This window comes from Penaeus vannamei, chromosome 5 (genome assembly GCF_042767895.1).
Source record: "Penaeus vannamei isolate JL-2024 chromosome 5, ASM4276789v1, whole genome shotgun sequence".
Taxonomy (NCBI): Eukaryota; Metazoa; Arthropoda; class Malacostraca; order Decapoda; family Penaeidae; genus Penaeus; species Penaeus vannamei.
The window spans coordinates 9,326,308-9,338,807 of record NC_091553.1 but is presented as its reverse complement, the minus strand read 5'-3'; the positions used below and the strand labels follow the sequence as shown (position 1 = coordinate 9,338,807).

At 36.8% G+C, this 12,500-nt stretch overlaps 1 protein-coding gene and 1 long non-coding RNA gene across 4 annotated transcripts in view; one reads left to right on the top strand and one right to left on the bottom strand.

Annotated features, from left to right (window-relative positions):
- Positions 1-1,444, top strand: part of LOC138861696 (uncharacterized) — a 23,913-nt gene extending 22,469 nt beyond the window's left edge. The window contains exon 3 of the long non-coding RNA XR_011398563.1: positions 287-1,444. This is a non-coding gene — a long non-coding RNA (uncharacterized lncRNA). The remainder of the gene's footprint in view (positions 1-286) is intronic.
- A 2,932-nt stretch (positions 1,445-4,376) lies between these two features.
- LOC113814174 (FERM domain-containing protein 4A-like) overlaps positions 4,377-12,500 on the bottom strand; it is a 60,889-nt gene continuing 52,765 nt past the window's right edge. For 2 of the 3 annotated variants that reach the window (XM_070121834.1, XM_070121835.1), the window contains exons 5-13: positions 12,455-12,500; positions 11,146-11,250; positions 10,746-10,887; positions 10,473-10,614; positions 9,901-10,166; positions 9,414-9,666; positions 8,906-9,230; positions 8,424-8,768; positions 4,377-7,362 (exon numbers count right to left, since the gene is read on the bottom strand). The exon at positions 12,455-12,500 is cut by the window's right edge and continues 176 nt beyond it. In XM_070121834.1, coding sequence (XP_069977935.1) covers positions 5,736-7,362; positions 8,424-8,768; positions 8,906-9,230; positions 9,414-9,666; positions 9,901-10,166; positions 10,473-10,614; positions 10,746-10,887; positions 11,146-11,250; positions 12,455-12,500 — 3,251 coding nt within the window. In that variant the 3' untranslated portion in view covers positions 4,377-5,735. The remainder of the gene's footprint in view (positions 7,363-8,423; positions 8,769-8,905; positions 9,231-9,413; positions 9,667-9,900; positions 10,167-10,472; positions 10,615-10,745; positions 10,888-11,145; positions 11,251-12,454) is intronic. The other variant, XM_070121836.1, reaches the window with a different exon arrangement.

Genomic DNA, 12,500 nt, shown 5'->3' with positions numbered 1-12,500 from the left:
AATCTTATTTACATAGATGGCTTGTTAAGTGCATAGTCATCAAGGAATCTGTAATTAGTCCTACCTGGTCTCCCTTGCTTATCCCTTTTATTGAATTTTCAAGAAAAAAAATCTGTTATCATTATTGGTCAATATTATTATTATAAGCAATGTTATTATAGTGATGGAAGTTATTCATATATAAACAAAATGTATAAAACATAACTACAGTGGATGCCATGAGCGCATATATACATGCACTAGCATTATTGATATTAATATTACCACCTTTATAAATACTTCCCAGGATGAAACCATCAGCAGTGTCCCTGACATTGCTTATCAGGTTAGAACTCTCAACAGAGTGCTGTATCATCAGAACATACAGTTTATATAAAGATATATATTTTCATTTCAAAGAACATGATTTTGAATATTACTCTCCATGTAACAGAGAATTTTTCATTTTTATTACCTAATCTTTGGCAGATGTTGCCTCTGCAACAAATATATTTATATAGATCTTCCATATATACCTCTGAAATAACAAGTTCTGAAAAAAAGTCTACTATTGAGTAGTTGGTGATTTAAGTCAACATATTTGTTACATACAAACATATGTAGCAGAATTGTCATGTTAGATATGCCTCTGAGAATGATATCTTAAAATCTTTCATGAAAAAAATGAGCAGGAATATATTTTACAGAAAGTTAAGAAAACCCACATGCTTGTGTATGTTGCCTGATAGTGTGTGTAGGGGGGATATGCTTTCTTTGCCAAAGTGTGTCAGGGAAAATTGTGGAATTCAATATGCTAGGTAAATTTACATTTAAGGGCAGGATACTTGATACATTTTGTATAGACAGAGATTTCAGGAAATTCAAAAATGTGTTTATCAGTATTGTGAAGAATTTGAAGTAATAGAGGACATGGTATTGTAGGATAGTAGTATATCAGATTACTATTTTATGATTTATTGTGGATTTAGCATAATAGATTATATAGAAAGTCCTTTTATTAAACTATTATTGGAAATTTAAGTTTATTCTCAAATTTTACTTTAGTGTTCACAAGGATATTATGGATTACATTGCTAAATTTTAGTATTACTGTATAAACTTCAGTTTTTGTCACCTTTGTACGATAGTCAGATGGGGGAGGGTTATAATACCCTTTTTCACAAATGTATCACATACAGGATTTATGCTGTAAAAATTGGAAGTTTAAATAAGATTCAATATAGTGGAGGCCTACAACATATTTATGTGTTTTCTTATTCTTGTCCTCTCATTGTTTTAATTACATGCAGTAGCATGTAGCATAAAGTGAATTACATTACTGTTATTTCTTTTCACTCTGCTTGAACCTTTCCCCATATAATATTTGTCATACAAGGGAATTCAGAACATTTTATCTCAATGCGGGATTTTATATTTTTGCATAACCTTCACTCTTGTGCATGTAAGAGTGAGATAGGAAGATATGTGTGTGTGTGGGGATAGACACAGCTTTGTTTTTTTTTTACTTACTGAAGATTGGATTAATAAGTAGTTCAACATTGTCCATTATGGGTAAATAATCGGAAATCACTATGAAAATGCTAGAGATAAGAGGCCTGAAGATTTGTTAACTTTTTTTGATGAGCTTTAGTTTCCTCCCGTATCAAATGATAGATCTTTTTAGACACATTAGCACCTTTTAGTCAAAGGGAATAGAAAAAATTCTGTTTTTTGACAATTATTCTTTGGTATCATATGATAGATTTTGCATAATATCTATGTAATTTTTGCTTTGTGAAATGTATTTACATGTAGATGGCTTCACACGTGCTTAACCATCAAATAGTCAGTTGTTAGGACTATAGGACCTCGTCTGATTACCACTTTCTTTTAGTTTTTTTTTCTAATGTTGTTAATATAAAAGCTATTATTATTTACATCTTGGACATTAACAGTGCTAATAACTATTTATATATTTATTTATTTATTTCCAAAAATCAAGGTAATCAGGTGTGAGCGGTAAGATGTAATTGATTCCTTGGTTAACTAAGTACTTGTAGAGCCATCATTGGGTAAGTACAATAAACTAGATGCACATGGCATGTACATATATGTTATCCCTAGCATCAGTGGGTTGATATATAATGGCTAGTTTTGATGATTTCTGCCGCCTCAAGTGCCTTGGCCATTCAGGTTTCAGGAAAAGTGTGAGAAGCCTTGATGGTGGTATAGAAGAAATGAAACTGAAAAAGTTTGAAAAAGTTGTCTTATTTAAACTGATGATAGTCACATACACTGTTTGCCTGGTCTGGGGGTGTCTGTGACATACTACTGTAGATGTAGGGAGTCATATATATGAAAATTTGCCCACATATTGTTCTAAATAGTATTAAAAATTATTTTCAAGAACTTCCATTTTATTGGCATTTGCTGAGCACCATAAGGACTGCTATATTTTTTTGATTGCAGAGGTCTCAGGTTTAAACAATATCATAACATCTGCTTAGAATATAGGCCTTTAAAACACACAAAACAAAGCTTGTGAGAAAAGAAAAGAAAAAATATTCAAAATTATCAGGGAGATCATGAGCTGAGTAAGAATTTTACTCTTCTTTTAAACCCCCCAATCCCATGCCCATTGTTGTTGCAGGGCCTTAGGAAACCGAGATTGAGGCCCATGTATGGGGTTACCCCTCCCTTGGACCCAGGCCTTCATCTCAACTAATTTTGTATGGACCTTTTTTCTCCCCTTATTCTTTTTTCTTTCTTTTCTTCTATCCACTTCCTAAGGTGTGAGAGTCATGGCGAAATGATGAAAGGCTTATTTTTACCTTTTTTGCCAAAATACTTTATCATAACGTTATAAAAACTTTCCTTGCCTGAGGCTTCGCCTCATCCTATCACTATATTTTGAATATGCTGCTAATGACCTCACATCTTGATGTGGCAAAAAATTTTCAATAAATAATAATCTGGTAAAGAAATTGGCAGACCTCTTTTGTTGGCTCTTGATACATTTAAAAACCATAGCTCTCTTGCAGCTTCACCTCCTCATGGGGTTATGGGACTGAAGTTTTATTGTTTCTAAGCTTCTGCTGTGTAACTGTATCTCTTAATAATGAATCTTCTAAAAATAAAGGAAGCAGAGTGTTAATGAATAAAGGCAAATTATTGAAAATCATTCATGCTCTTTTGTTACACTTGTGGCTAAAAAATAAAACATTGAATCCCATCGAATCCTTCTTTAAAAAATGTCATGATGATAATTTCATTATTGTTAGCAAATCACGATGATAAACAATAAAAGACATTTTAAGAGGTACTCAGAAACAAAAAATGGATCTGATTGGCTTATTATGTTACAGCACCTCCCCCCCCCCCTACATCCCTTGCTCATTGTTGTCGTGGGAGGGCTTAGGAGATGGACTGAGGCCCAATGTAGGGGATCACTCCTACCTCAGACCTCAGCCCTTGCCTCAAATAATTTTGCATGGTCTTTTCTTCTCCCTCTTTCCTTTTCCTTTTCCTTTTCTTCATCCCCTTCTCTCCACATCCCAAAGTGTGAGAGCCATGCTGAAAGGATGAAAGGCTGGCTTTGTGTCAGTCCTGAATGGTGTCCTTGCTCTTCCCTCTTTACCCTTTTCACTACCATACTAACCTATAATGCTCTACAATCTTTGACATCAAACATATTAGGTTCTAAACTGTAACTCATTTCTAACCTTGCTACAATACTTTATCATAGTGCTGTACAACCTGTCCTTATCTGGGGACTTCGCCCCCAAGCCTCACCCTATTGCCATATTTTAGATATGCTGCTAATAACCTTTGAGGTTGATGTGACAGAAATTTTTCAAAAAGAAATATGTTATAGAAATGTATACTGTTATATATTCTTTTATTTAAAACATTCATTGTAATATATTTCTATAACATCAAATTTGCTTTGCAAAAATAAAAGGTCATATTCTCACCACAGCTATTTTAACTTATGGCTAAACCTATTTTCTATTTTCTAAAAATTAATTCTTGTTATAGCATGGCTAAACCTATTTTTTATTTTCTAAAATTTAATTCTTGTTATAGCACAAGTTGAGTCTCACTAGTCATGTCATAAGTTTGCATAATTGCCACTTCTCAAGCTGTGGATCCATTACTGACATATTTTTTTTTTACATTTGCTACAGTTCACGAACAGAAGTTAATACAGCTAGTGTTGTTGATTACTAATGTGTTCCACGTAGACTTGCAGTAATGCATATTGTATCACCCCAAAGCTTCAGAAAGCCTGTTCCTGCTACTCCAGCAGTTTGAGGCTCACTAGGTTAGGGAGGTTCAATTAGGAAATCTGAATTATTTTTAGACATTGGAAAGTATTTAGGAAACTGAAAAGGCAGTTTTATGATATTTGACTTTATTACACTGTACAAAATTTTGTACACATATCTACAATTGTGTCTGTATAAACAAAGGCACTTTTCTTTGGTAGATTCAATGATATCCCAATCTGCACAGTGATGACCAATTAAAAGTTTTATTGGAAGGGAGAAAAAAATTAAACATTAAAGGTTAGGCAATAGGTTGTTGTTCATCGACCAGGGAAATATGTAATTCACTCTTGAATCAGGAAAATAATTTCCCAATATAAAATGTGACTTATTGTCAGCCTCTTACTTAAAACAAGAAGTAAATGTGCTAATATATAAAACTTCAGTTAAAAAAAAGTAGCACTGTGTGAATTTTCCGACCTACATCAATTCTTCAAAGACTTCAAGTGGATACATACCCACATCCCTTCATGTTGATGTTACTTTTTTCATTAGTTGTACATGTACCACGTCCCTATGAGGACTACTTGTAACCTCTCTCAACAAGCCACCAAGAAGTGCTGATATCAATAATTATTTGATTGGGAACTGAAGAAAAGATCTGAGGGCCAAATGCTGCAGATTAATCTTTCACAGATATCAACATACATACCTTTGACATACATTGGTGTTAAATGCATTTTTCACATAATTGATATTAAATGTATTTTGTCAATCAGTAGTTCAGGTACAAAAATTGATGACATTATCAAAGTTAATGCAGCGTGGCTCTCCATGTACACAACTGGAATGATAAACACTTCCAGCTTATTTTAATTATTTTATCTGTAATAGTCACAATATGAAATAACTCCTTTCATATATAATACAAAAAAAAAATTATCACAGTTGAAGGTTAAGATTTCCTATTCTACCTTTTCCATATCCTAAAATCTTGATTTTGAAATCACGTTCCCTTTCATTAACAATCTCCAGTCTCGGGAAAACTAATATGCAACTATTCAGAATCAAAGTTCCACATGAAAGTTCATGCTGATCTAAAACTGTAAAAAGGGAACTGCACTATCCCTTGTCAAACATTAACAGGCATAATATAATTGCTTTTGTTGAACATAAGAAATGGTTTATAAACATTTAGCATGTTTGCACAACAATAATGAGATCAAAATAAAACATAAAAAGTACTAATAAAAAAAAAGTGAGAAGCATGCCTTTGTCTTTGGAATATATGAGTGAAGATGTTTGTCTTTGTGATCGTATTGTATATATATATCCTTTTGTATACAGTTTTTATACATATATATATTTACAATTTTAGGATGTGTGAATGAAGCACCATTGAGGAATTAACGAGTTGATAAGCCTCTTCCCATAAGCCTTCAGTTATTACTGCAGGCTGTAAAACGATTCTGGAGGTATTACACACTATCAGACCAATGTGGCAGACCTTTTGTTTGTTACTGTTGCAGGAACAGCCTGATGTAAAGGCGTAGCTTCCCATGCACCACCAACAGGATCCTCTGGTTCACCAGGAGCTGGAGATCCTTTCATTACTCCAAGAGGCTGGCAAGTAAGAGGTGTAAGTGGCTGGTATACACCCTTTTGTTGTGGTGCTGGAGATGAGTGATGAGCAACTAAATTAGGTGATGGAGGAAGCAGTTTACTGTTACTTACAAGCACTTGTGCTCTTGGAGGCAGGACTGGAGAGAGTGGGGTGTCCCCTCCACTACTCACGCTACTAACAGAGCCGCTTGTTGTTCCTGTACTGCTACTGTTCATACCTACTAAGTTACTGGAACTTTGACGCCTATACTTTGTACTATACTTGTAAAAATCAGACATTTCAAATGGTTTTGTGACTTCACGAGAAGGCTGGAAGGAGCCTGCCGAGATTATCATATGATTGCGTGGTGAATCATAAGGAACAGATGTTTGGGAAGTGTCTGCAGAATCCGAACGGGATGGGAATACGCTTCCATTACTACTTCCTGTACTGCCAACACTACTACCACTCACATTTAAATTAGATTGGCTTGCATTGACAGTACCATTACTCTGGCAAGAATCATTCATCTCCATCATGCTCATGCTCTTTTTAGCCCTTCTACTAGAGGCTGGTGAGTCTAGAGAGGTCTCATACCACTCTTTCCCTCTTTCTTTTTTCATTCTAGCAGCTTCTGCAAGTGACATTAATGGTTCTTCAGCCATTGATGACATTGATGTGTTCATGGAAGAGTTGTGACTGCAAGGAGGCTCCATCTTTGGGCATGTTGCTCTAAGAGGAGGTAGTTCACTGCTGGATTTGGTGGCTCTTAATGGTGGGAGGTCTGATACAGTAGGTCTCAAAGGTAAGATCTCCCCAGTGTTGGAGGTAGTGGTGGGTCGAAGGGGAGGGTGACCATCATGGTGCATGCTACTTGTTGGTCGCAAAGGCAACAACTCTGAGGATGGACGAAGTGGAGGAATATTTTCTTGATTGTGATTTGGCTCTGAAACAAATGTAGTTTCCATGTAACTTCTTCCACTAGAAGTCCTTACCAGTCTGTGAACTGTGCCACTCTGAGACCTCTGAACGGCACCATGACCTGTCCCACGATGGAGCTGAGAAGATGGTGCAGGCATGCCAGGACCACTCTGACTACGGTGGCGGTAATTTTGGGAGCTTCCTTGGAGTCCTCCTTGGGTTCTATAGAGGGCTGCTCCGTCCACTGCATCATCATCTCCTCCTCCACCTCCTCCTCCTGATCGTTCACTTGAGATGGTGTCAAAGCTACAGTTTGCTGTGTTAGGATGGGAATCGCTTGTAGTGTCCATGGCTTCTTGGTGGTGTTCTGGCAATTGGAATTGGTGATTGTGGTAGTGTGGGTGGTGGGGGTAGGACGCTGCATGGCTGGGATGTAAGAGATTTGGTGACAGTGTGTGTTGGTGATTGTGGTGTGAGGTATGTTGGGCAGACTGCTGGGGAATACTGGGGGAGGGCAGAGAATCGAGGTGTTCCATGCTGCGTGACTCCAGCCGCCCGTTGTTGGCGCGCCGTCGGTCCAAACTGCCGTACCTGAGGAGTGGACCTTTTGTCATGCAGGGTGAAGTGCGCAATAGCTGAACTAAATACATAACCACATGGAAAGCTTTGCTTTATGTAGATACCAGTTTGGCACTTTCATTAGTATGGAAAGGCATATGAACATGATGAACAATTCAAAGAAATTGACAACATGTTCTTTGTTACGTCACGGAGATGAAGCCAAATTCTTTGATTCTGTTCATCCCTCAGAAACAATAAAAGCTGCCAACTCTGATAAACTACTAAAGCAATGGCTGTGCAGGAGTTCTGATGATTTAGAAACAACTATCATGCGCTATCTCTAGATTAGTCCCAAACAAGAATTACCTTAATATTGAAATTAAGATAAAACTTCTTTGGGGCATCACTAGGATATATTTAAAAATGTAAAATAAAATTTATTCAATCTACCAAATATGAAGAAATCCTGTGCCTTTGTTATAAAGCATCTTTACTGATAAGCATTAAAATTCAACATGCACGCTTTTAATGTTCATTTGCTACTTCTGTAAATGAAGATTTATATATTTTGAATTTAGGACTGAAATGGCATGGTAAAAACAATCCTCCATTGTTAAGATCTGTCTTTATATTTTATTATATTCTTTTTTATAAAGTACTTTGTAGAATATCACATACATTGTCATTTATATACAGGATTTTATTTCCTGGGATTTGACTATTATTACTATAAGCTCCATTATAGACCTTAGTAATTCTTTGGTCCATGTCAATATGCAAACACAATGACACAAGATTTCTTGGAAATAATTCAAAATGTAAAAATATTTGAAGAATTTGAAAATAATTAACAACTTTCAAAAGTTCATAGATGCCAAACATAAGTAAGAAAATATATTATAAAATTGGCAAAATTAAAACATCTAAATATAGTCTAATAACTAAAAGACACTTATGAGAAACTTTCATGCGTTATGTAAAAACAAAGACATATAGTGATATGCAAGGAATGGTCTGCTTTGTCTAAAGGAAGTACAACATATATAACAAAACTTTCATGCTACATAAAGAGAACAATGTATCATCCGCACCTATCCTGGGAGTCATTTCTCGGTCTGTAGGGTTGGTGGTGGTGGTTGTTATGGTGGGACTGTTGGGGTGTATTATTATTATTATTGCTGATATGGGTTGGGGTTCCCAGGTCATCCAGACTATGACAAGCAAGGGAAGTGCGTTGTTGGGGTATGTTGTAGAGACCTCCGGGTGTTTCAGCAAGAACAATGCCTGGATCGGGCACAGGATAAGCTCCGTTGGTAGTCCTTGGGTGTGGCACCCGACCCTCATCCGCCGGGACTGACTGAGAGCGCGTGGAGAGGGTCGGGTACTGCTGACTGCGGTACTGACTTCTAGTGTACACAGAACTAGGGATGTATCCACTGAAAGTAGAAAAGTAGCTCTCAGTAACAAGAATATAGCAGTACCTTTTTTGAAAACAATTTCCATTCCATTACAAATATTTACATGAACAATATTTCTTTTTTTAGAATGGCTACCATTTCACCCAGACACATACCTATGAGGTCTGTTGGGACTAGCTGATCTTGAGCTTGCATTTGGCTGTTTGTGAGGACTGGTTGGAGCAGAATGAACACCTCCAGATGATATACTGTGACCCCCTGGTGAGAGGTCCCTCCGTGCCCTTGCTCTGACTGGTGTAGATGGTGGTAAGGGTGACCTTGGGGAGACTGGAGGGTGAGGGGACAGTGCTGGAGACAGACTGACGCCCTCGGTTATGGTTGATTCTCGGAGGGAGTCTCGTAAGTGATCTCGAGGCGATTCTTGACTGCTACTTACTGTCGTGTTATTCGGATTCGTATTTTCATCGTATCCGCCCACACCTGAAAATTTTAGGATGATATTAGAACATAAAAAGTAACTAAATATCTAGAAATGCTAATTATCGGTTCTACCAAGTATTTGTAGATACAAATTCTAGAAATTACCAGATATTTGCAGATACTAGTTACTGATTCTTTGTATCACATAGCAACTTTGTTTGTAAAAGATGCAAACTTCCATACCTTCACTGTCTGATACAGGACGAGGCTTTTTCTTTTGCTTTGGCATACTGTTAGCTGTTGCTGTTTGCTTGGCCCTTGCGGCTTTTAGTTTCTGCTCAAGATCTTTTAATCTTTGGGCAGATTGTTGGTAGGAGAGCTTGCGCTGCTTTCTGACTCCTTTTCTTGCTGAGGTTTCGTTTGCTAATCTCAGGGCAGCACTAGTTATTTTTCCCTGAATTTCATATTCAAGTTCTAAAGCAGCTACAGTCTCCTCCTGAAAGGAAAAAGAAATTGGTTGCGATTTTTTTCTATTTTATATACTTATATACCATCTTGTATGAAAAATGTGTTCAAACTCTGTGGCAAAATATCAGACATTTGATCAGCAAAATACTAATTCTGTAAACCTACATTGTCTTGTGGAGGTATCTACAAAACAGTCTTCTATTTCAACCAACATGGAAAAATATAGCATATAATAAAGACCAAAATATATTTGAACCTTTACCTGTTTGTTAATAATCTTATTTATGAGATTTTCACTGAGTGTAAATGATGTGCCAACTCTCTTGCGTACAGTTGGTGGTGGTTGGCCTGGAGTTATTGGATATTCAGGAGGCAACTCCCCTGTCAATTCACCTTCCCTTAAACAAAGGAGTCTCAGTTCTTCTGTCTTTTCCTTCAGCTTTTCTTGAAGGGCATCACGACGTTCTTTCAAGGCACTGTGCATCTCCATCCTTGCTTGATGTAAACTCTCTGTGCTTGCACTGTCCTCTGCAAAAGAAATGAATGGTAAGTCCTATCTCTGAAACTGAAGATGGGTAATATACTACTACTCATGGATCAGATTATACTGGTTTGCTTCTCAATTTACTAAGTAAAATTTGGGAGGGTAACTTGTGTAAAACTGCTTTACAAATGTCTGTCAAGGTACAAAAATATTTCAAACAGACATGATCGTAATTTTTTCTCTTGTAATCAAAAATGAATTTGTTATATTCTTGTTGTTTCTTATCATACTATCTGATGCTTCATTACAATGATTTTTTCAAGCAAATGTGTAAGAGGCTAATGACATACCTGCTAGAGAGTTGTTAACCAGTGATGAATGGGAGCCAGATCTTGATAGATTTGACGAGGAGGAATGGGTTGAGAGCGAAACGCAACTGCGTGAAAGCTCAACTGCCAGTTCGGGAAACTCCCGAACCCCACTCACCTCATTCTGAAAGAGGAATATTTTGTATAGTGATGTGAAAATGTATAACAGATATCAATAATATAATTGTAAAAATAAGGACTTGTGGATATTTGTTTTTTAACTGAAAAAATAATGGGTAGAAGAACTATGCTTACTCTTGAGGTTTTGCAGTCAAGGTAGAACTGATGCTGTGCGATCGCCATCGACCAGATTGCTTTGCAGAGCGCCTGAGTCTCTGCGAACCAAACGTAAACACTAACGTTGCCAGGTCCAAATGTTCTTCTTGACACAGATACTCTGCAATGGAAATAACATTAAATAATTATGATTCTTGAACAATGCTCATTTTTGTATTCTGGAACATACTAACCCTATATTATCTGTTCCACATGTAAGAGTAAAAAATGTATATTCTACTAGTGTAATGACATATAATCAATGAGACACTAAACATGCTAGTTACCACAGCATGTCTCCATACTTCACCCCTATCTCCATGCCTTCTACACTGAAAGGAAAATAAGCCAAAGCTCATAACTAAAGGATGGAACTTACTGTGTGGTTGCTTCGGTGATGGCCGCTAGCAGGTCATCATGGTTGTCCCTGGAGTCTTCGATGGCATCCTCGTACAGGTTAAAGGAGCTCAGGGTGTGCACCACTCTAAACCAAACAAGACATCATGCATCACACTGTCATGCCAACAACAAGGCCACACATACTAACTCACCCACTCCTAGCAAGTGGTGCTAGGGAGGGCTGTTAGAAACTCCACTCCATCATAGTGGATTTAAGGTGACACAATAATTTTAGGACAAGCTGCGGTTGATTTACAACGGTTAAGGGCAGCTTGTGTAAACCAATAAGATAGATGTTTATACAGCCAAATATTAATGCTAAAGCTTCTGTTATAACATTCACATACAAGGCTAAAAATTATGCTGCAAACTTAAATACTACTTAGACTATGGACAAAGGAGTGGTTGGAATATGGTTTCAAGGATATTTTGAATTTCAATGGGTACTTTCTCTTGCCAACTGCCTGACTTAATAGGTGCCTTAAATTACTGACTATGTGAACACGAATATGGATTATGTACAATTGGTATCCATAACTAATCATAACTATTTCCTTTAATAAATTGATAAATACCTATCAGATCAAAAGTCAATACTCTATGCTGTGACTATGAGAAAGAGTTACAACTGTATTATCCCTAATTTTGGTGAACTGCTATCATTAGTAACATTAGAAATTAGTGTAAGCAGAAGACAAGTGTATACAAAATTAATTGTGTGTGTGTGTGTGTGTGTGTGTGTGTGTGTTTGTTTGTTTTAAGAAGATTTGTAGCACTTTTTACAAAGTCCAAATACAAAAACATCCACAGATTTTTCCTTAACATACAAAACCATGTAAGAGGGAGAGTTGCAGGAATTAGAGGGTTATTTCCGACTTCCTGTCAATAGATTAGTCTTCTTCCATGACTACCCACAATACAAACACCCGTTTCCTAGAAATCTTATCTTTCAAAGGCTGCATTTAAAAAATTATTGTGTATACTGTGGGTTTTCATTGACGACATCTTTTAACTTTAGATATTCTCAAAGTTAACTACAGCAAGGGAGGGAAGGGCACATTAGCTGCCTAGTAAGCTGGTCAGCACACATACAAGCAGCAATTGTCCTGCAGTAACTGGACAAAACCCAGGCTGCCAAATAGCCTCGCAAAGCAGCACATAAGGATCTTTTAAAATGAAAGAAATAGAATATTGTTGAGAATCTGTTAGTAGATCATGGCAACTAATACAAACCACCTTGCCAGAACTACCTTTATTCTAAATGGTTTCTAGCCCTGTGGTTGCCTTACCTCTTTGGATCATGTACTTCTATCGAGAACTTTCTCTCCCGAAAGT